Below are 22835 nucleotides of genomic sequence, written 5' to 3'. Positions count from 1 at the left end.
ATAAATAATAATAATAAAACCTCAAGCCATGGCGATTACCGCTGCCCTGGTCATCAGTATCAAATTAATGAAAGTGTTATGGAACATTTAACTTAGAAAAGCATAACATTTCATTTTCATTTGCTATTCAGATTTTATATATTTTTTATATTTCAACATAGCACTTTCAACATGTGATTTGTCCTTTTCTGCATTTTGTATCAGACAATCCTCCAAGTTCCCCAGAAAATATTTAGAAACCACTGTAGTCTCACTTAATGGTTAACCCAAATTAGAAAAGGGAAAATGCCATGCCACAAATTCCCCTTAAAAAAAGAAGAAAATCTTAAATGATTAAAAGGTCTACTGAGTTGAGGTTCTGTCAGTGACCAGTGGAGGGCAGCATTGACATTCAAGCAGAGGTGCTAGAGTAGAGGTCAGAGGTGTCCACTCCTTAAACAGTTACAGGAAACAGGAAAATCACATGGCGCACGCACACACACGCACGCACGCACGCACGCACGCACGCACACACACACACACACACACACACACACACACACACACACACACACACACACGCAGATATAAATATAGATACAGTATGTGCAAATGGCATTCTGACTCAGGGTCTGCCGCCAGGGACGCTGGCCCAGTTCATCTTCTGATTGGTTCCAGTCTGTCTTCTGTTCCATTCTATATGCATGTGTGAACTGCCCGGTATGAATCTTGTTCTCTTTGATGTCCAGTAGGGCTCACAGGGTCATGGGTTGGTTGCGGGGGCTGACATGCAGTGTTGTCATCTCAGTGAATTCCTGTTTCCTGTTTGGATGGCCCTGGCACCTCCCTACAATAAGCAGACACTTCCTCTCCTAGCCAGGGACACTTCCTGTCCGGCTCGACCCTGCTGCCAGCTGTCATTCAAACAAACAGCTACCATAAACCCACATTTGAAAGGAAAAGCTAAAGCTAGTTTTAGAATACAAATGTAGAAACCTAGGCTGTTTGATTCATGGCAGGTTATCTGTATCTGAAGATAATGAAACATTATAACTTGACTTCTGTTGAGGGTGTTATTGTGAGGAATTACAATAGGCTCTGTGCAGCGCGCGGGCGTGTGAGAGCGAGATAGAACTGTTGCTGTACAATCATCAGAGGAAATGACATCACTTATTCATGCTGTTTCTCTGGGAAAATATGTCTGTTGGAAGTTGGAACCATCCAGCAACTAAACGGCACATCTCTGTTTTATATTTATATATCAAAATACGAAGCCTTCAGTCTATTGACACAACAATCTCACAACTAAGTCTGTCTCATCTGATTTGATGGCCAGCCTTATAAATGCTCCAGCATTGATCCAACAAACACAACCAAATCACTACCAATAACATTATTATTACAAGGGTAATACTAAATAACACTAGAACTCCATTATTTTACAGAAAGATGCATGAAATGTCCTTATGCCTATCTGTCTCATACAGTATGTTGGCCCAACTTTGCACCACATTTGTGCCGCTGCAAAAATACCAGTGGTAGTGTGCATAACAGAACATTCTTTTACAGACATTGCACACAGTATCTGAGCAGTGCTTTCTCATGAAAACAAAAGCCACATGGCAGAGAGGACCATTCTTGGATATATACACAAAACAACTGACAAATGTTCCAAAAGAATTGTTCATGTACATAACTTTTTGTCATGTCTTGAGTTTCAAGATCCATTTAGTTTTTATCCTTGATGACTGTGAGTGTGACTAGATTCCGTGATGATAAACTCTGTAGGCTACTGTACGTTGGTAATGCGGATGACATCATTTTAACTTTAACTCAAACTTTCTCAAAGTAACTTACATGACATGTTGTTTTTACAAAACATAAAAGTCTATATGGTCCTTCAAACTTTTAAACTTTTGAGTTGCAATTACATTTTCCTGTCAGTCATCGCCTCTGTAACACCATTCTGTAACACTGTCCTGATTGGTCAAGACAGGAAAGCAGGTGAAATCCCTGTGTAGGCCAGATGTTGCAAAGCTGTCATTAATGAGAAGGAAAGAAAACTAACAATCAAAGAAACAAACAGAAAAGCACCTGCAACAACTTTATCTTTGTTTTTTATGTTTATTCTTTTTAACCACTTCACAATTTCTACAAATTCTTTAGTCGTCATACCTATTCTCAGTAACTCCATGTAGTCCATGTCATTGCTGACTGATTGTCTTTGGGAGTGTATGGACAATACTCCAAATGCTCCAAAACGTCCCCAGTCGGTTCTCACCTGACAGTGAGGAGTTTCCGTATACGTGCTCTGACCAACCTGTCGGAGTCGCTAATGCAGCAACAGAGATCACTCTCCCCGCCTCACTTATTACCTGTGAACATGGCCAATTCAGCCATTGTCAGCCTTCTGATTGGTCCATTATCGACCAACCAGCAAACTCCTTACGTATAACAGCGGTTGTTTAGGCTGAGTTTGCTAAACATGATTACAATATCCAGTTTTTGGAGAAAATATCATGTTATGTCCAGTCTCTGTGTTGTTCCTTTTTACCAAGATCAAGTTTAAAATAAAAATTGAAGACAATAAATATCAATATGAGAAAACTGAAAACCCTCTTTTTTCTCCCAACGTAGTGGATAGAGAAAGAGGATTTTTGTGCAACCTACAGTAGCAACCATTGGGCGGGAAATGACAAAGGGTGAATTGAGTTTTACCTCTGCCCCACCCGGATTCTTAATTTAAAATGCTTATATCTTTTAATTCTTAAGGTTGAGCCAACCAGCATTAATTAATGATACTATACTGAAAATCTTACTAAAAAGTTGAAAAGCAATCTTGAGCTTGAGAAAACATGCCCAAGAGCCTGACTAGGAACTCCAATCTAAGGGGCTGTTTCATCATTTACTTATTTTCTGGTAGTTGTGGAATCCCGGGTTCCAACCTATAATGGAACCCATGGGGTATACATCTAGTGATGTGATGACAACACCCTGTGATCCTGCTCCGATTGGCTTAGGCAGGGAAGCAGATGGAGCAGCATTCCAGACAGCACTCCAAGCAGTCTGATGAACCGCAGCAGTCCTCCATTATCCCACAATCCAACACTGCCTGACATGCCTCCTCGGTGCAGGCCATGTCTCCCACAGCTTCGGCACAGCAGCAGCAGCAGCCAGCCGCATCACAGCATACAATCCCACTTCCTCCACAGGCCAGACAGTCCCCCAGGACAGAACACATGGACAGGACCTCACAGAACAGACAGGCCAGGACACAGTGGGCACAGCAATCTGAGATAGAGACAGTAGAATACTGTAATATGTAGTAGACTATAATGAAAGATATGTATATCTTGGGGAATTTTAAAGGAAGCATCATATGTATATACATTTACAGTATACAGTATATATCTGTGTGTGTGTGTGTGTGTGTGTGTGTGTGTGTGTGTGTGTGTGTGTGTGTGTGTTTGATTGATTGATTGAAGACTTTATTAGAAGTTTGCATAGGAAAAGGTACAGTTTCATGACGGTACAGTTCACTGGTACAAGGTCTACTAAAAGGAGATCCATGAAAAGACTAAGCTTATTTCCACTGGAAACCATTGAAGTATCTCATATACCGGTAACATTGAATGACAGACAAATAGAACACAGTACTATGCAGTAGATATGTAAAGAAAAACAAAAAGAAAACAGTAAGTCTAAACAAACAGTATATACAAAGAAGGGGCAGGGTGTGTGTGTGTGTGTGTGTGTGTGTGTGTGTGTGTGTGTGTGTGTGTGTGTGTGTGTGTGTGTGTGTGTGTGTGTGTGTGTGTGTGTGTGTGTCTTTGTATGTGTGTGTGTGTGTGTGTGTGTGTGTGTGTGTGTGCGCGCGCGCGTGCGTGCGTGTGAATGTGTCCATGTTTGTGGAGGAGAGAGACAGTCAGGTGGTGAAGGGAGATAAGCCTGCTGTTGAAACAGTTAGATGATACGAGGGGAGTATACTGTACACAGTAAGTAGAGTAAAGCCTAGTTTATCAGTGAGTTTCAAATAACCCTAACTAGAATAATAAAAAAGTTCAGAATACAAATATTTTGATGCCCTCTCTGCTTGCTGGCTCAATCTATGTGTTTTTGGAATTGGGTGAAGGAGTGTGAGGAGTCAGGGTTAATGGACAGGTTTGGTCCAGGTTGGTTTGGCCCAAATGTAAAAAGCTAGTTACTGTAGCACTGGCAGCTAATCTCAGGCACCGCTAAACCACTCAGCATGAAACTTGGCAGAACCTCTGCGGTCGCAGGAGGGAATGCATTAAATAACATAAGACAACTAGAAATACTGTTCCTTCGAAACAGTGTGGGCTCGCTTCCAACCCAACAAATAGGATACTTTAAGGTACTGTAAGGTACAGTACCTTACAGTATTGTACTGTACCTTACTATACTGTACTGCACCTTACTGTACTGTACTGTACTGTACTGTACTGTACTGTACTGTAACTTACTGTACTGTAACTTACTGTACTTTACTGTACTCTACTGTACCTCACTGTAAATTACTGTACTCTACTGTAACTTACTGTACTTTACTGTACTCTACTGTACTGTACCTTACTGTACTTTACTGTACTCTACTGTACCTTACTGTACTGTACCTTACTGTACTATACTATACTGTACTCTACTGTACCGTACTGTACCTTACTGTACTGTACTCTACTGTACCTTACTATACTGTACTTTACTGTACTCTACTGTACTTTACTGTACTCTACTGTACCTTACTGTACTGTACTTTACTGTACCTTACTGTACTGTACCTTACTGTACTATACTATACTGTACTCTACTGTACCGTACTGTACCTTACTGTACTGTACTCTACTGTACCTTACTATACTGTACTTTACTGTACTCTACTGTACTTTACTGTACTCTACTCTACCTTACTGTACTTTATTGTACTTTACTGTACTCTACTGTACCTTACTGTACTCTACTGTACCTTACTGTATTGTTTTGTACTTTACTGTACCTTACTGTACTGTACTGTACTCTACTATACCTTACTGTACTGTACCTTTCTGTACTTTACTGTACTCTATACTGAACCTTACTGTTCTTTTACTGTAATGTACTGTACTGAACCTTACTACATATTCTATGTGTTCTAGAGGTGTATATTGAGTGCATATACTGTAGGTTAACAATCCCAGATCACATCTGTCCTCCACTATGTCTATAACCAAGGTGTTCTTCTATGTGGCCACTCCAGACTGAGGAGTGGAGCATGACTTTTATTGTGTTTGTGGATCTGATTTGAAAATGCATTGGTTGTGATATCCCCCTGACAACCAACAACAACCACTAATACGGCTGAGTGTCCCTGCGGGTTCTAGGATATATACTGTAAATCCCATTGCCCGGGATCCTAAAACCTTATTCTTTTTAAGTAAAATTTCTACAAAACATGTCACAAAGACAAATACAAGCAAACGTCTCCACAGTAACACAGTAACAGTGTGTGTGTGTGTGTGTGTGTGTGTGTGTGTGTGTGTGTGTGTGTGCGTGTGCGTGTGCGTGTGCGTGCGTGCGTGCGTGTGTGCGTGCGTGCGTGTGCGTGCACATTGTAGATCAACTTCATAGCCGTATTAAGTGGTCCATCTATGTTTTTTTATTAATAATAAAATCTGCAAAGTAACAAGTAACTGAAGCTGTCAAATGCTGTATTTATAGTAGAGTATATGTAACAAAAATGGAAAGTAGAGTAAAAGTACCTCAAAAATAAAAAAGTACTTGTATATACTTGAGTAAATGTACTTGGTTACTTTGCAGCACCACCGAACAGCCAATGACAGACAGGCCTTTAATCACAGCTGTCTCAATCAGTAGAGTGGAGAGGGACATTTATAGATATTTGTAGTTTTAACTCAGAATATATACATCACACAGCTTAGATATTTGGATCAAATCAGAGAGCAGACCTGTGTGAACGCATTGATATAAATAGCATATCTGAAGTGTGAACATTACAGCCACAGCGCCTTAACATAAACATGGGTCCCTTTCCTCTGTCTACACTCTCTCCCCACTCACTAAACCCATTGGAAATGCATTGGGTGCTTAAAGTTAAACATTTTTATTTTTTTATATTAATACTACAAAACATTTCAAAACGAAAAATACAAGCACACGTGTCCTCAGTAAGCTGAACACATAAAAATGTGAATGGTGTTGAAAGGTGTAAGCGTTTAGGAGATGAATCGCGCCAAAGTTTTGAGGAGATACTGACTGACTGACTGACTGACTGACTGATAGATAAATAATGAAGATAACATACGTGTGCTCGCCTTCCAGGCGAGCCCACAATAAGTGTTATGACACTGTCTCCACAGGAACACACTGTTCATGTTTGAGAAATGTTGCTCATATATATATTTGTGACACTTGCACATAGTCTATAAATTGATATTATTCCTTTGTACAGTACATCTGCACATGGTCACTTTGCACATTTGGGTGAACATTGATTTTTGATTTGTTTGATTTGATTTGTTTTATCAGAATTGACTGCACAGGGACACGTGCCTGTCTAAGACAAGTCCCTATAAGTATTAGTATATAGCCCTATCATTGCATATTTGTATTATTTTGTAATTGTTTTTCACACCTTTCTTTGTTTGGTCTGACAGGCCTGCACAATTGTAGTGTCAAACAAAGTTCAGCCTCTTGTCTCTGGCTGATTCCTATTGTCAAGCTAAGTCCTAGGACCTGAATCTCTGTCCAAAATGATGGGATTTTGATGGGCAGGAGGACAAGAGGAACCTTGTCATATAAGCCTTAATTCTTTTCATCCTTCTATTTTAGACTGTGCGGGAGACATACTGTAGCAGCTTCATCGACACGTTGTGAGCTTGAAGATCAGCTATTTGAACTATTTAAGAATGTTTTTCAAAATAGTAAAAAAAGGCAAAGAAGTTTAGGGATCAGCATTGACGAAAATAGGGCTCCACAATGCCTCTTTTGATCAGCTTTTTTATAAGTTTTATTTGAAGTTAGAACATATCAGGTATATCCTACCATGAGAGGATCAAGTTCCATATTTGATTCCAATGGAACCCATTCCTAGGGCAGGATTTTTGATAAATATTGGATAAATATTGGAATTGTCCTTACTCAATTTATTGCGTAAAATGCACTACATAATATGTGAAAAACTGTAAATAAACCTTAAACTACATGATGCGACTCACCGTCTCTCGCCACTTCCTTGATGTGGTGGGCAGAGTTTGTCTTCAAGGACGCGTGGCTTTTAGCTCCAGAAGACAGGCGCTTCTGATTGGCTCTCTGATGGTGATGGTGAGGAAGGTGTCTGTTACAAGGTGTTGACTGGAGAGGAGGGGAGGAGGAGGAGGGAGAGGAGGTGACAGAGTCTTCTGGACATACAGAGGGAGATAGAGGTAGAGGATGGAGAGAAGGAGGGATGGAGGGAGACGGAGGAGTGCAGACAGCTGGAGGTAAAGCTCTGTCTTCACTGATAGAGTCTGATAGAGAGAGAGAGAGACAGACATTGTTTTCTTCAACATTTCCAAGGGATCCATTCCAAAACATTAATGATTGGATTGATTTTAAAGATTAGCTGGAAGTTAGTCTATTAACTGACAGCTTGCAGTCACTGTATTCACTGGCAGTTAGCTAGCTGTATATATTAATGGACAGGCAGGTGATTAATACCTTTGTTCTTGCTGGGGTGGGATAATGGGAGGAGTCGTGAGATATCATCAGGGTAAGGGTTCTCTATTAAACCTTCGTCGCCGCTGTCACCTTCTTCCAGCCTATCAGAGCAAGGAGGGCTTTCTTCTATTTGGCATAGAAACCAGAGAACAATGAAATAATATGTTTTTTTACAAATACAAATTTAGTGTTAAGTGTTATACATAATATTGCATAATTCTAAAAGAAGTGCTGTTTGTGTGGTATGCATTAATGTGTCTCATTGTTTATGTTCATCCTGTTATGGCGGCTCCCGTTCCCGTGAATGCAGAAAATGAGACGTTATCCCGAAACGCCTGAGTGTAGGAACTCCTTGTTCAGAATTGAACCATAGCGTTTTCCCAGATGTGAGTCGATCATTACAGTTGTCACAAATTGACTAAACAGTGGAGTGTTTAAAGTTTAAACCATCAACCGTTTTACAGCCGGCACATGTGATGCGCGCGAACCCCGCATATAAATGCACACAAGCATATATCCAATCCTATTTTAATGTGAGGCTTGCATTATCCACATGCCTGGTGTAGCCGCTATCATTGACCTCAATTTCATTGACCAAACGCGCTGTACGTGCACAGTTAATTCCATGCATATTCACTCTTTGAAAAACCTGGTGTAGTCTGGGCTTTAGACATTCTCACCTGAGTGATTTGGGAGCATCCCATTGGCCTTTGGCTGATTGGTGACACATTCTGATTCGTCCAGGGATTTATAAGCCCCACCATCGCTAACATTAGCACTGCCCTGTGATGTTATTTCCATTTGGCCAAATCCTCTCTCCCACAACTGTCAGTCAAATTGAACACTGCAGAGAGAGGAAAGAGAACACTGTGTACAGTGTGTGTGTGTGTGTGTGTGTGTGTGTGTGTGTGTGTGTGTGTGTGTGTGTGTGTGTGTGGTGTGTGTGGTGTGTGTGTGTGTGTGTGTGTGTGTGTGTGTGTGTGTGTGTGTGTGTGTGTGTTAGACCAAACTGATCTGATACATGGATATAGGCTATTGTACATTTAGCTTTATTGATGTATTATCAATGTGACAATGATGTGAAACGAAAAATGTAAGCAAAAGTTGTAGTGTTCCTAAAGCTCTCAAGCTCTGTTGTTGAATTTTAAAGGGTTTACTCTTTAATTCCATTAGGCTATCTCTCCTGTCTGTTATTTTAGCTTGGGTTGTGTAACATAAACAGAAGGGTCATTCTTATTTGATTAAACTATAAGTAGGCCTATATTATAAAGAATAGGCCTACAAGTAGGCTACACCTTTGGGTTTAAATGGGTTATATCCTGGGAACATACCGGCTACATAAAAGTTTCAGTTCTAACTAAAAGTTTCCAAAATAAACATGAAAAGATAATCGACATTTAGCCTTTCAAAATAAAATATAAATACAATTAAATAAAGTCTTACCTAGCCGTTAACGCTTCCCGACTTTCTGTTTATTTTTGTCTAGCATGGTCAACTTTTCACCGATCCTCGATCTCATCCATGTCATGATAGCTTACTGACTGCCCTGCCAATGCCATTACACCGCGTTCGTGTGTGTGTGTGTGTGTGTGTGTGTGTGTGTGTGTGTGTGTGTGTGTGTGCGCGCGTGCGCGCGTGTGTGTGTGTGTGTGTGTGTGTGTGTGTGTGTGTGTATAGGGGGGACTGCGTCTGCGTCATCAACAATGACCACCCACGACCTCCGTTTCCTCCAGTCCACGCGCAAAATCCCCCATCTCTGGACTGGACTGTCTGTCCCAATCTCATATTTGCAATGCAAATTTAGAAACCTCGTAAAAGATGCAAATTTTGCATCTTTTACGAGGTTTATGTATTAAAGGCTGATTTCCCAATCCATACATCCATGGAATTGTTTTTCCATTCTATTCCATTACTATTATAGGCTTATAATTATTCATTAAGTAATTGTTTAATTAATTATTATATATTTTTGTTCACGCAATAAAAACATTAAGGTAACAATAAAAAAAACTGAAATAAGTGCAGGTGAGAAAGGAAAACAAGTACAGAGTAAGTCAACAGAATTTTCAAATAGATTATTTGATTACATTTAAAATGTAACTTGCCCAGAGCTGCAATGAGGGATCTAAAATCTAACATCTAAAGTGTTTTTTTTTCTTCTTTTTTCCCCCTATTTTTCCCCCCCACTGTGTTCTTCAGAGGGAAACATGAAACCAAACGAAACTTGATAATAAACATTCACACCCATGATTGAGATAAACAATTAACAGCATGGAATAGGCTATATAGAATTATGACGGTAGGGGGCAGTGTAACATCGGCTACCTACTGTAGCGTAGTCTCTTTCATTGACATTAAGTGAGAATTATTTTCTGTTGATCTTTTGGTTGTATTTCAATAATTAATATTTCTCGGTTATTATTCCTATTCTTAACAACAGACCTCCAGGTTGAAGGGATATCCCAATCGCCTTTATGATAATTTCTTTGCCATGTTTGACTGGGTGCATTTGTATCCATTTCCTGCAAACTTCTAATAAAGTCTTCAATCAATCAATCAATCAATCAATCAATCAATCAATCAATCAATCAATCAATCAATCAATCAATCAATCGATCAATCAATCATTGATGCAGGGATGGGCAGAGTTTTTCTTCCTGGCCAGGGGTCCAAGTTCCAAAAGCCACACAGAGGTCCATTCCAGGATATACACATTGAATCGTTGATTGATTGATTGATTGAAGACTTTATTAGAGTTTGCATAGGAAAAGGTACAGTTTCATGACAGTTCCCTGGTACAAGGTCAACTACGGATTCCTCAAAAAGCTTTTGGGTTTGTTTCAATTGGGGTCCCTTTTGAACTCATATAACATAAAATGACAGACAAATAGAACACAGGCCTGTGGCCTAAAAAAAAAGAAAAGAAGAAAATGTATATAAAAACAGTCATAAAACACAATGCAAAATAAATGGTATTTACAATAATTTTATAGATTGAGCAAATTAGCAAATGATACCATACTGAAAATCATAATAAAAAGTGACTGGGAACTCCAATCTGTTTCATTAAAACAAATGAGTAGTTGTGGAATCCCAGGTTCCAAGTTCTTCCAACCTATAATGGAACGCAGCTTGATGTGATGACAACATTCTGTGATCCTGCTCTGATTGGCCTAGTCATCATCCACACACTCCACTACAGCTTCAAGACAGCAGCAGAGGATGTCGCAGATATCTATATTTTCAATGCAGCAATCTGAGATGTAAGCGCAGATATCTCCAATTCCAGTGCAGCAGCAGCTGCAGCAATCTGAAATATAGACAGTAGAATAATGTCATATTCAGTATAATCCTAAACCTAGAATAAAAAGTTAAAGAGTAAAGGTAAAGAGTGTGAGGAGTCAGGGTTAATGGACAGGTTTGGTCCAGATGTGAAAAGCGTACTGTAGCAGCTAATCTGAGGCACCGCCGGACCACAGTGTGCACTGTGCAGATCTGCTTTGTTCCTTCTGTGTTTGTCTTTGGATGTGCATGGCTACTTTTTGGTCTGACAGTGCTGCCAGGCCAGTACCAATTGTAGTGCCAAACAGGGACGTGCTGGCCATTGGGAAAAGCGGGACAACTCCCGAACGGCCATTAGGAAAAAAATAAAAATGAAATGTCGGCCTTTGTTCCATTTTGGTGGCTGGGCGGCCAACAAAGTAAATCGTCACTGTCGGGCAGAAACCTCTGAACTCCAAGTTTCAAATTTAGAGAGATCTCTCTCTATAGCGCGCAATGAGGGCCGCTCCAACTCTTTTCCCGGGCTGAATCAGGGGCCCAGCATGTCCCTGGTGCCAAACACATTTTGGCCTCTTGATAACTATTTTCAAGTCTGTGGGACCTGATCTCTCTGTCCAAAATGATGTTATTTTGATGGACAGGAGGACAAGAGGAACCAATTCTATCACATCAACCTTAATTCTGAGTCCATCTCTTGTGGAGCATGACATGTTATGTGGGATGGCACAGATGTTAGGCTACTTTAGGCATTTAATTGGAGTCAGAGGTTAAACAGTACACATAATGCCTCTTTTGATCAGCTTTCTGAGACATTTTATTTGAAATTAGAAATGATCAGGTGTACCGTGAGAGGATCCAGTTCCATATTTGATTCCAATGGAACCCATTCCTAGGGCAGGATTTTAGATTACAATAACTGTCCATTTCCTTACTCCATTTATTGTGTAAAATGTTAATGTACAATTAATACTTAATGCATTCTTTAATTTCATAGTTTGTCTGTGAACAAAAAATGAATCTTATACTACATGATGCGACTCACCGTCTCTCGCCTTTTCCTCATTAACGTAACAAGGCGTAGAGGGAGATGGAGGAGTGTAGACAGCTGGAGGTAAAGTTCTGTCTTCACTGATAAAGTCTGATAGAGAGATACACCGACAAGGAAAGAGAGAGAGAGAGAGACAATGTTTTCTTTTCTTTTTGTCAACATTTCTATGAGATCCAAAACATTAATGGTTTTAAAGATAACTGACTCTTATAGTAGTCTAAAAAGGTGGACATTTTAAACCAAACATTTTTTTTTATCTGCCCCGCTGTGTGCAGTCTCACTGTCAGTTAACTGTTTATTAACTGACAGGCTGGTGATTTCTCTATAACTCACACATGGGCAACATATAGCCCAGGGGCCGGATCCAGCCATTTTACCATCTCAATTTGGACCGCCACATCCTCTAACACAAAATGACTGAATTTACATCCTATAAGGCTGCCATATCAATAGATCCTATTCACGGCCCGCCACGCACGCGCACTCAGCAAATTTCTCAGCAACTTCCTGGTGCTGACGTCAGCTTTGAAGGGTAAAGTAACACAGAAATTGCTTAAAGCCAACAAATCATTATTTCGAACAGTAAAGTAAATTATAACACTTTTTGCCTTTTACTATCTTGTGTTCTTGATCATGCTAGCCGTATTTTATACTATACTATTCGGAAATTGCATTAAATGTGTGATTTCTGTGTTAACTCTATGGGCTTTTAGTAGGTTTTCCCCTTCAACCGTGAGGTCCGCATCAGGAAGTTGCGTAACGTGAATTCGGTCAATTCAATCTTTTCGTTTATGTTCATCCTGTTATGGCGAATAACAGTGAAAGCTGAAACTGAGACTTTAGTGTAGGAAGTCCTTGTTGAACCATAACGTTTTCTTAGATGAGAATCGACCAACACAGTAAATGTCACATGTTTAAAGCTTTTTGACACTCACCTGTGTGATTTGGCAGAGTCACATTAGCCATTGGCTGATCGGTGACGCATTCTGATTCGTCCGGTGATTTATACACCCCACCTTCGCAAACATTAGCGCTGCCCTGTGATGTAATTTCCATTTGGCCAAATCCTGTCTCCTACAGCTGTCAGTCAACTTGAACACTGCAGAGAGAGGAAAGAGAGGTGTGTGTGTGTGTTAAGGCCAGTCCACACTCCACACCAATGTAATCTGAGTTCCCAGAAGTCAACTACTTTATTAATTTATTATCACTGTACTTGTTTCAACAACACTCACTTAATTTGAAGAAATTGCAGTGTTTGTATCACTACCCCACTCTTCCATAAGCAGAGTCAAAAATGACCCCAACGCTTATTTTGGATTTTGGCTTTCCAATTATGTAGAAACTGATTTGTAGCTATATTTACAGACTGCTTTAAACATGTTAGGTTTCCAGGTTAACTGAAAAAAGGATTCATTCATGTCTGTCTGTTGTTTGTTTTTTGACACAGACAAACTGTGGTTGAGTTTCATTAGAACGACGGTATACAGTAGGCTATTAAAAATAGGCTAGCGGTAGTAGTAGTAGTAGTAGTAGTAGTAGTAATAGTAGTAGTAGTAGACTAGTAGTAGTAATATTTTGGGGCCTCCAAGAAATGTGTCAAAAATGAATATTTTCTCTCATATTATTTTGATGCTTTAATCAAATGCACTTGCTAGCCTCAGGTTCTGTGTTTTATTTTGTAGTGTCATTGGTTCGTGTTTTCTGTTTTGTACTTTTACTTTACACCTGTATACTTTTATTTTATACTTATCTCCATAGTGTTTCCTGTCTGTCCTCGTCTCACGAGTCTGTGTCCTGTTTGCCCCCAGCCAATCCCTGTGTTGATTGTCTTTGTGTTCACCTGTGTTTAGTTAGTCCTGTGTCTATCTAAACCTTCTTCTTGCTGGGTGACACTATGTTTTTGAAAATTGACAATCTACAAGCTCTGTTTATCTGCTATTTTCAAAATATTTAGCTGTGGAGACAAACTAAATGTAATGGCTTAACTCATACACTTCCAAATGCCTATCAGAGTGGGAGGTCCCAAGTTCAGATTATTATTTTTTATTATCTATTTGTTTATTAGATTTTTTTTTGGACTGCCTGAAAATGGGTTAATTAATTAAAATGGGATAATTACTGAGCTAGAAGAATACAGGACATGCATTGTAAACTCACCACCCAGAGTTTCAACATACAGAAACAATATGGAACACAGACGTTTGAGTTCACCTGGCTGCTTTATATTCATGGAAGATAAACAGGTCAGTAGTGGACAGTTAATTGAAATTAGTGTCAGTATCGGTTACACTTCACCTCTGCAAACAATAGGGCTACAAAAGTTACTGAATCAAAGACATCAAGTACAGCAGAATGTTTTATTTTATGGAGAAAAAAAACAGTTGTGTAAAAAACAGTATTTACAAAAAAAAAATTATACATTTCTACAGTTCCCTATATTTACACGAGAACACACAAAATCCAAAAGCTGGCTGACACAAGTGTCATGATGGTGTTGTAGTTCACTTGTCTTGACAAAGTTTTGAATCCAGCTGACAAACTATGTCAGTCATATCTGAACTCGTCTTAAATAATCTGACAGGCTTTGTCTTTCCTGCCAATTTAGTCTCTGACTGTCTCCATTTCATCATGTTGATATCCCTAGACAGAAGCTCGTCCAGTAGAGCATGCAGGTTGGCCTCTGAGATCCCTTCAATGAAGTCACACCTCACAGCCCTCAGCTTCCTGGCGCTTTCAGTTGGCACATTTGGGAGGTTTGGCAGATTTGTAACATTTTCCAGAGTTGCACCAGTAAAATGAGGAATTCATTTTATTAGTAAATCTATGACAACACATTTTATTTGTTATATTAATATTATATTTACTGCATGGCCAGCGCCTTAATTAAATCCATGCCTCAAATATTTCATGAGCACTAACACGTACAATAGGTGTGCTAAAATTAGTATACATTACTCCCATAGTGTTCAAAATACAATTGTTAATAAAACAAAACATGAAATATGCTATAAAAAAGGGATGGAAAAAGTGTTTGATCTTAATCTCACGAGGACCACCACAGCTGGGGGAATAATATGATATGATATGTAATATCATTTCATTAAATTACCTATGGTCAAAAATCTGACCCAGTGTTTGGGAGTTTCCTTGCCAAATCATTCCTATGGATTTTCTTCAGAATCCCTTTCGTGACCTCCAGAACTTCATCGTCATTGTATGTTCCCTTCATTGCATCTACTGTTTGCTCCCTGTCTGCATTGTCCAGCTTGGCTCTTTTAACTTTGCCCTCGTTGCACAGTTGCCATTGGAATCTCTCGAATTCTGTAGCACTCAAATCCTCAAAAAGATCTAATAGCAAATGTAATTGTCCTCTTACCTTTGGAAAAGAAGAACCATGTCGCAAACGCCAAGTGAAAACCCAAGTTTTGTTAAACCTTTGGATAAAAACCTTGAGTCTGAAAAATGCTTTTTTTTTTTTATCCCACGATTTTTGCAACCCATTTTTCTCACCCGGTGACTACCTAACCTGTAGTCCTGGTTTCCGCTCTCCCCCTGCCGCGCCAGGGGACATTGGGGAGCACCCAGCTGGCTAGGGGGAGGTAGTATAGAAACCAGGACTACTGCATGTTTTTGTGTGAGGGCTTATGCCCAAGGAGACACGGGGAGAACATGCAAACTCACCACAGAAAGGCCCTATCGCCAACCCCACCTAGGGTGTGGGTGCTGATGACGCGGGTGGAGGAACACGCCCCCAGCGCCCACAGCTTCCCCCGGCGGGAATCGAACCCAGGACCTTCTGACTGTGAGGCGAAGTGCTAACCACTGTGCCACCGTGAAACAATGCTAAGTGTTGGCCAAAATAGGAGAGGGATTACAAAGTAACAGCACCTGGTTTATTCAGAGATATGTCCAGAATACAGCACTCCTCCATATACAGCATTCCTCCAAATACAGAGAAGACAATATCTCCCGAACACAGCAAAGACAAAAGTACATATAGGCTCCTGGAATTAAGACCCTCCCTTCAAGGAAGCGAAAGGTCAAATTGCTTGAGGGACACTTCCTTCCTTCCAGGGTCCACTGTACAAGCAGGAAGTGACTGGGTCCCGGGACAATCAAATTTATTAGATTACTCAGCACTGGGTGATGAGACAGTTGAAAGTCATTGTACTTTGAGTTAATCACAGGGTTAGCCTCCTTTCCTATTGTGAAGTCCTGAGATTCTCATTAGCACAGCAGGATGTGTCAATAGATGCAGAGACAGCAGAGGAGTGGTGGTGAAAGTCTGACATCTTATATTCCAATATTTCCTTTTAGTGGTTTCTTCTTTCCAACATACGATTAAACAAAATACATATGTTAAAAATAAAAGCACACTTTAAAATCATTTTCTGTTTAGCAGCAGACCACTCACCCCAGGTCACCCTCACCCTCACCCCACTCGCCACACCGGTGCTATTTTTAACAAATGTATGGACTTAAATAAAATAAGGCACATCCGGAAGGCAAAATAATCGGGAGCATGTCGCTGTTACTACGTTCATCTTTTCGACATCCGACTCTAACCCTCACCCTAACCTTAACCTCCGTGGAGTGAGTCGCTAACCCTCCGGTCGAAATGACGGGCGTTCGCAAAAGCAAGATTTCCCTAAATAATATGCCGCGCGGCCAATGGATGCGCGCAATGAGGGCCTCTCCAACTCCTTTTCCCAGCCTGAATCAGGGGCCCAGCACGTTGTAAGGCTGGATATCTTGGACAAAATAATGTCCAATCAAGTCAGACATTTTTTAACAACGAATTATATATTGTGATGTCAAGTAAAGCATGACTAATCGTGTCTGATTGGACATTATATTGTACAAGATATACAGTATCCAGCCTTACAGCCCGGATAACATCAGTTAAAAAGTTTACAAAACAAAGATTCACTTTGCTAGCAAAAACATTTCAAACCGAATACAATAGTGTGTTGCCTATAGGAACCACATTAATAAAAGCTTACCTCTCCGTTAACATCTGGTCACGGTCAACCTTTCACCGTAGATCCTCTAGTCTCTGTCCTGCCATTAGCTACCCTGGCATCAATACCAATAGGAGTTCTGTGACTAGCATGAGAAAACATACGTTTGAGAAAACAGTTGAAAAAGGGGAACATAAATAGTTGGATGGAGGAATGAGGAAGAACTACAGCAGGAAGGTGAGGCAATCATAAAGATTTTCACAGAACATCATAAAGATTTTCACAGAGGGAAACGTCAAACTAAACGTGCCAGTATTTACAACCATGAACTGCCAACCGATCATCTGGTGGTGAGTTAGTTCAGATGGCGGGGGAAGCCTCTGGACATGGACCTGACAAACCCAAGCGGGTAGTGAGGGTGAACTGGGAACGCTTGGAGGAGACCTCTGTCTGGAAGGAATTTAACTCGCACCTCCGGCAGGACTTCTCTGGCATCCCTGTGGAGGTTGGCTGTTGGGGACTTGGAACAGGAATGGCCAATGTTCAAATCCTCTATTGCTGAAGCTGTGGTCAGAAGTTCTTATGTGCCTCAAGGGGAGGTAACCCTCAAACACCCTGGTGGACAGAGGTGGTTAGGGTTCTGTTGGAAGTGCTGCCTGAGTATGGGGTGAGAGGGACCTTGTTGAGGGCCATCCAATCTCTGTATGCCCAAAGCGAAAGCCGAGAGCTGTGTCTGTGAGCTCGGTAGCACCTATCCTTTTTTATTTTTATCCTACGATTTTGTAACCCATTTTTCCACCCAGTGCCAATTCTGGGTGCTGCTCTAAAATGAACCATTATTGTCTGATGGAAGGTTTGAAGTGTAGAAGTCGAAGGTAGGGTCAGTACAACATCTACCAGAAACACTGTAAATTACTTTTCATTTATATCTTGTGTCAGTATGACCTCTACTAGACACAGTGTAAACTTAAATCCAGTGTACAACATTTATCAGAAAGCACTGTTCATTTTGACACTTATTTCTGTTGCAGTAGCTTACAATCATCAGAGGAAATTACACCACTTCTATTTCTCTGGGAAAACATTCGGCCTGCCTGTCTTTTGTAACCATAAACGGCACATTTCTGTTTTATATTTCCATCCATCCATCCATCCATCCATCTTCTACGATAATATAATAATAATAATAAGTGTAATAATAATAATAATAAACGTTTATTTATATAGCACCTTTTTAAACAATGTTACAAAGTGTTTAACAACTTAAAATCAAAAACGTAATCATAAATCATAAACAATTACACAACAAAAAACAACACACATATATAACAACAGTATCAGTGGGAATAGATGCTGTTAGGGGGTTAACGTTAATGTAGGTAGTGGTGTTATGTCCTTTTGATCAATGCGTATGTATACACACGCACGCACGCATACAATCCTCAATGCTAACCCTTTGGATGCATTTGGTTCCATTTGGCACATTCTCAGGGTAAAACACCCAGAATTACAAATACACATGGCATGACTCAATAAAGGGGAAACTTAAAAATGACACAATGGTGACATCTGGTAGTCTGTAGCCTATCTTGAAGCGGTAGAGGGACATACAGTACAACTCAAATGCCAGCTCTCCCCGGCACCCTCTGCTCAGAGCATGGGTTCCTGAGGTTAATACATCTAGTGATGTGATGACAACATTCTGGGATCCTGCTCTGATTGGCCTAGTCAGTGAAGCAGCAATCCAGACAGTCCACCACGCATTCCACAGCTTCAGCGCAGCATTCCACAACTTCAGCACCACAGATGCAGCAGCTGCAGCAATCTGAGATAAACAGTAGAATAATGTAATATTCAGTAGACAATACAATATATTAATTGCGACTGAAGGTCACAGCTCGTCTCTGTGAAGCCATGTGTGTATACATTTTTACAGTCTATGCCATGGGTTGGTTCCCTTGACACATCACTGTGACATCACATATGTAAAAGTCCATATATAGGTATTCCCCAGAATCCCTTTTATGCCCATATATGAAGATCCCTGATGTCATCTGGTTGTGGCTGGTTCAGATAGGGATCTTCATGTATGGGCAGGGCATAACATATATCGTATGTTGTGATGTCATGGGAACCACTCTAACAGAATCCCTTTTATGCCCATATATGGAGATCCCTGATGTCATCAATATTAAGCCCATATCTAACAGGACTTCATATGGGAATGCCCATATGGAGGAAGACAGCCCATATCTGTGCGACTGGTTCAGACAGGGATCTCCATTTATGGGCATAAAAGGGATGTACTATACAGTTCATGGATCTCCATATATGGGTAACTGGTCCGATATACATCACTGGCCAGATAGTCTCGTGTAGCCAGACAACTATTCCACAATCTCTGAATGCTATATAGAGTCTGGAACAGCAGCTCCCTAACGGCGAGTAATGGAAACGGGCATTACCGCTCAAGAAAATATATTTTAAAATGTAATTTCTACTAAGCAGCAAGCTAAACATGCTTATATGATTTTTATTTATATAATGATAAATGTGTGCGATGTGAGACTGAAACGGAAGTGACGAGGGGGCTTCACTTCCGCTTCATCTCGCACTCATCGTTTCTATTTCCTTTACCAGACTGTATGCCGGGAGCATTTGACCAAATCGCGGAGGCAACAGTCTGGCCACGCGAGACTACTGGCCAGATGGCCATGAATTGGTGCGACCTAGCCCTTTAGGGCAAGGTCGCATGTCGCCCTGAGGCGTCTTACTAGTTATACATACATACAGTACATACATACATTGTTGATTGGCTAGTGTGGGCGTCACGTGTTCTGAGAGTTCTCAAATTCTGCCCAAACCCGACCTGACATTTGTTTTTAATTGTCAATTTCCGTACTCAATGTATTGCGTAAAATGTACAATAATTATTTAATGCATTCTTTTCTATTATATTGCATATGTGAAAAAATGACAAGAAATCTTAAACTACATGATGCAACCATAGGGATGCGACTCACCGTTTCTCGCCACTTCCTTGTTGTGGTGGACGGGACCTGAGAAGACAGCTGGAGGTAAGATCTGTCTTCACTGATAGAGTCTGATAGAGAGATACACCGACATACGAGGAAAGAGAGAGAGAGACATTGATTTATTTTTGTCAACATTTCTAAGCGATCCAAAACATCAATGCTTTTAAAGATTAGATTACTGAGTGTTAGTAGTCTATTAACTGAGCCTAACCTTATTCCTAAAAGTAACCTCTGTAATAATTTGCCTAAACCCAACCTTATTCCTAACCGTAACCTCAGAAAACAAATACAAGAATACTGGGGCGAGTCTTCCGAATACATTGGGAATGCACAATATAAAACAATATACTATTGCATATTCTATTCTATATCAATAAAGAAACACATTAATGCATTAATGTGTCGCGCTGTTTATGTTCATCCTTTTAGGGAGGCTTCCGTTCCGTGAATGTTATCCCAAAAAGCCTGAGGACCCCTTGTTCGGAATTGAACCATAACGTTTTCTCAGATGGGAATGGATCATCACAAAAATGTCACAGTGTTTAAAGCTTAAACCTTCAACCCTTTTTGACATTCTCACCTGTGTGATTTGGCAGAATCACATTGGCCATTGGCTGATCAGTGACGCATCCCGATTTGTCCAATGATTTATAAGCCCCACCTTCGCTAACATTAGCGCTGCCCTGTGATGTCATTTCCATTTGGCCAAATCCTGTCTCCCACAACTGTCAGTCAACTTGAACACTGCAGAGAGAGGAAAGAGAAGTGTGTGTGTTAAGGCCAGTACTCTACACCCATGTAATCTGAGTTCCCAGAAGTCAACCACTTGCCACTACTCACACTACTCACAACCATTATCCCCAGCCAGTTGCAAGGAAAAAACAGGTGCTTGCAGGAGTTAAAAGAGCTCTAGGTTACTATAGTTAAAAGAGAAGATGGTGCTCACTGCTCACTGCTCACTGCTCACGGATCAAACGGGATCAAGATATGAAAAAACAGAGGCAATCCGTGTAGCAAACCCCAGCTGGAACAATGGTTTGATTGATTGATTGAAGACTTTATTAGAAGTTTGCATAGGAAAAGGTACAGTTTCATGACAGTACAGTTCACTGGTATAAGCCAAGGTCAACTAAAAGGAGATCCTAGTAAGCTTTTCTGCGCAGCTGCACAGATCAGGATCTTTGAACACGGGCACATGGGGATATAGAGAGAGAGAACCAGGGGCACGGGGCCTTCGCCGCATCACTTGCATCTGACTTTGGGGTCTCAGCCTCAAACCGACCAGTGGCACGCATGCCACTGGCTGTTCGCCCAGGGCGTCTATCCGGTGTAATGTTAAAACGTTAACATTAAAACCTACGTTTTTTTTTTTTTTTTTTTAAACAATATATTTATTGAGTTTTTTTTCTTTTAACAGAGAGCATCAAACAAATATTTTCTTTTAAATAAATGTAGTGGAGTAAAAGTACAATATTTGGATCCGAGATTTAGTGGAGTCGAAGTGAAAGTATAGCAAATTGGAAATACTCAAGTAAAGTAAAAGAAAAATACCTCAAAATTGTACTTTTGTACAGTTAAGTACAGTGTAGTCAGCGAACGGCCAAACGGGCAAAAGGATCTGTTACCCCTCCAGGTATCCAATGCGATATAACAGGGGATATGGGGATATAGAGAGAGATAACCATGGGCACGGGACCAAGTGGCACGTGTCGCGGACCACCTCCGGGGACCCCTGGCGGCACCGCACAACACCCTGTGGCACCCTGTGTAGCCGGTAAAATTACCCGTCTAACGGGGTCGCTCATGGACGGCCACTCCGGGGGACCATGTGATCGCGCCACCTGGTGGAGGACCCCCGCCACTGCAACCCACTTAAAAGGCCGTAGCTCTGCCTCCGAGCGACCAGGAGAGCCTTAGCCCCGCATACGCCCAGATCTTTTCCCACGCCCATTAGAAGATCTTTTCCAGGGGTCCCCGGAGGTGGTCCGCGACACGTGCCACTCGGCCGTCCCATGCCGAGGCCCCAAAGTCGGATAGGAGTGGAGCGGTGGCCGCCCCGTGCCCCCGGTTATCTCTCTCTATATCCCCATATCCCGTGTTGTATCGCCAGGTGTAGCTGGAGGTGGTCCGCTGCACGCATGCCACTCGTCAGTCCGAGGCCGAGGTCCCAAAGTCGGATGCGAGTGGAGCGGCGAAGGCCCCGTGCCCCTGGTTCTCTCTCTATATAACCCCATGTCCCCGTGTTCGAAGATCCTCTCCCACGCCCCTTTGCAGATCTGTGCAGCTGTGCAGAATCTGTCACAGATCTCTCTGTTTGTCTGTCATTTTAGCTTGTGTTGTGTGTAAACTATAAACAGAAGGGCAATTCTTATTTGATTAAACTAAGAATGTTATAAAGAATAATTGCGTAAATCTTTGGAATCACTTCATGAAGTGGATTAATTCCACTCAACATGGGATGATGGGACCATATGTGTGCGTGTGTGTATGTTTGTGTGTGTGTGTGTGTGTGTGTGTGTGTGTGTGTTACGGACAAGAGCAATGATTAAAGCCATAGTGCCATTTGGGTTGGGATCTGTACTGTTATGTGCACTCTTTGTTTGTACAGGTTGCTTGTTAACTTAGTTCTGTAAATACTCGTTCTTGTATGGTGAGCAGGGTAAGTTAGAAGGTACACTTATTGCGACCGTAGGTCGCATTTACTACCAAAACCTCCACCGGCTGTCCGTGGGTCAGTGAGTCAGTCAGTCAGTCAGTCAGTGAGTCAGTCACACTTTTGCCCTGCTCATATCTCCACAACCGTTGCCCCCATCCATG

At 41.1% G+C, this 22835-nt stretch overlaps 1 protein-coding gene and 1 long non-coding RNA gene across 2 annotated transcripts; both read right to left on the bottom strand.

Annotated features, from left to right (window-relative positions):
- Window positions 1-2255: 2255 nt before the first annotated feature.
- LOC308291894 (myoD family inhibitor domain-containing protein) lies at window positions 2256-7316 on the bottom strand. The gene is made up of 2 exons (XM_080734034.1): window positions 7212-7316; window positions 2256-3270 (listed from the first exon to the last, which is right to left on the bottom strand). The coding sequence occupies exon 2, from the start codon at window positions 3218-3220 to the stop codon at window positions 2996-2998; it is 225 nt and encodes a 74-aa protein (XP_080590160.1). The 5' UTR covers window positions 3221-3270; window positions 7212-7316; the 3' UTR covers window positions 2256-2995.
- Window positions 7317-7390: 74 nt separating this feature from the next.
- On the bottom strand, window positions 7391-9230 carry LOC308291927. Its single transcript, XR_013962371.1, has 4 exons — window positions 9136-9230; window positions 8373-8559; window positions 7693-7818; window positions 7391-7502 (listed from the first exon to the last, which is right to left on the bottom strand). It is a non-coding gene; the product is annotated as an uncharacterized lncRNA (long non-coding RNA).
- Window positions 9231-22835: the final 13605 nt, after the last annotated feature.

This window comes from Nannobrachium achirus, assembly GCF_963921795.1.
Source record: "Nannobrachium achirus genome assembly, chromosome: 9".
NCBI classification, from domain to species: Eukaryota; Metazoa; Chordata; class Actinopteri; order Myctophiformes; family Myctophidae; genus Nannobrachium; species Nannobrachium achirus.
The sequence above is the reverse complement of the archived record's forward strand: the minus strand, read 5'-3'. Positions and strand labels throughout refer to the sequence as shown.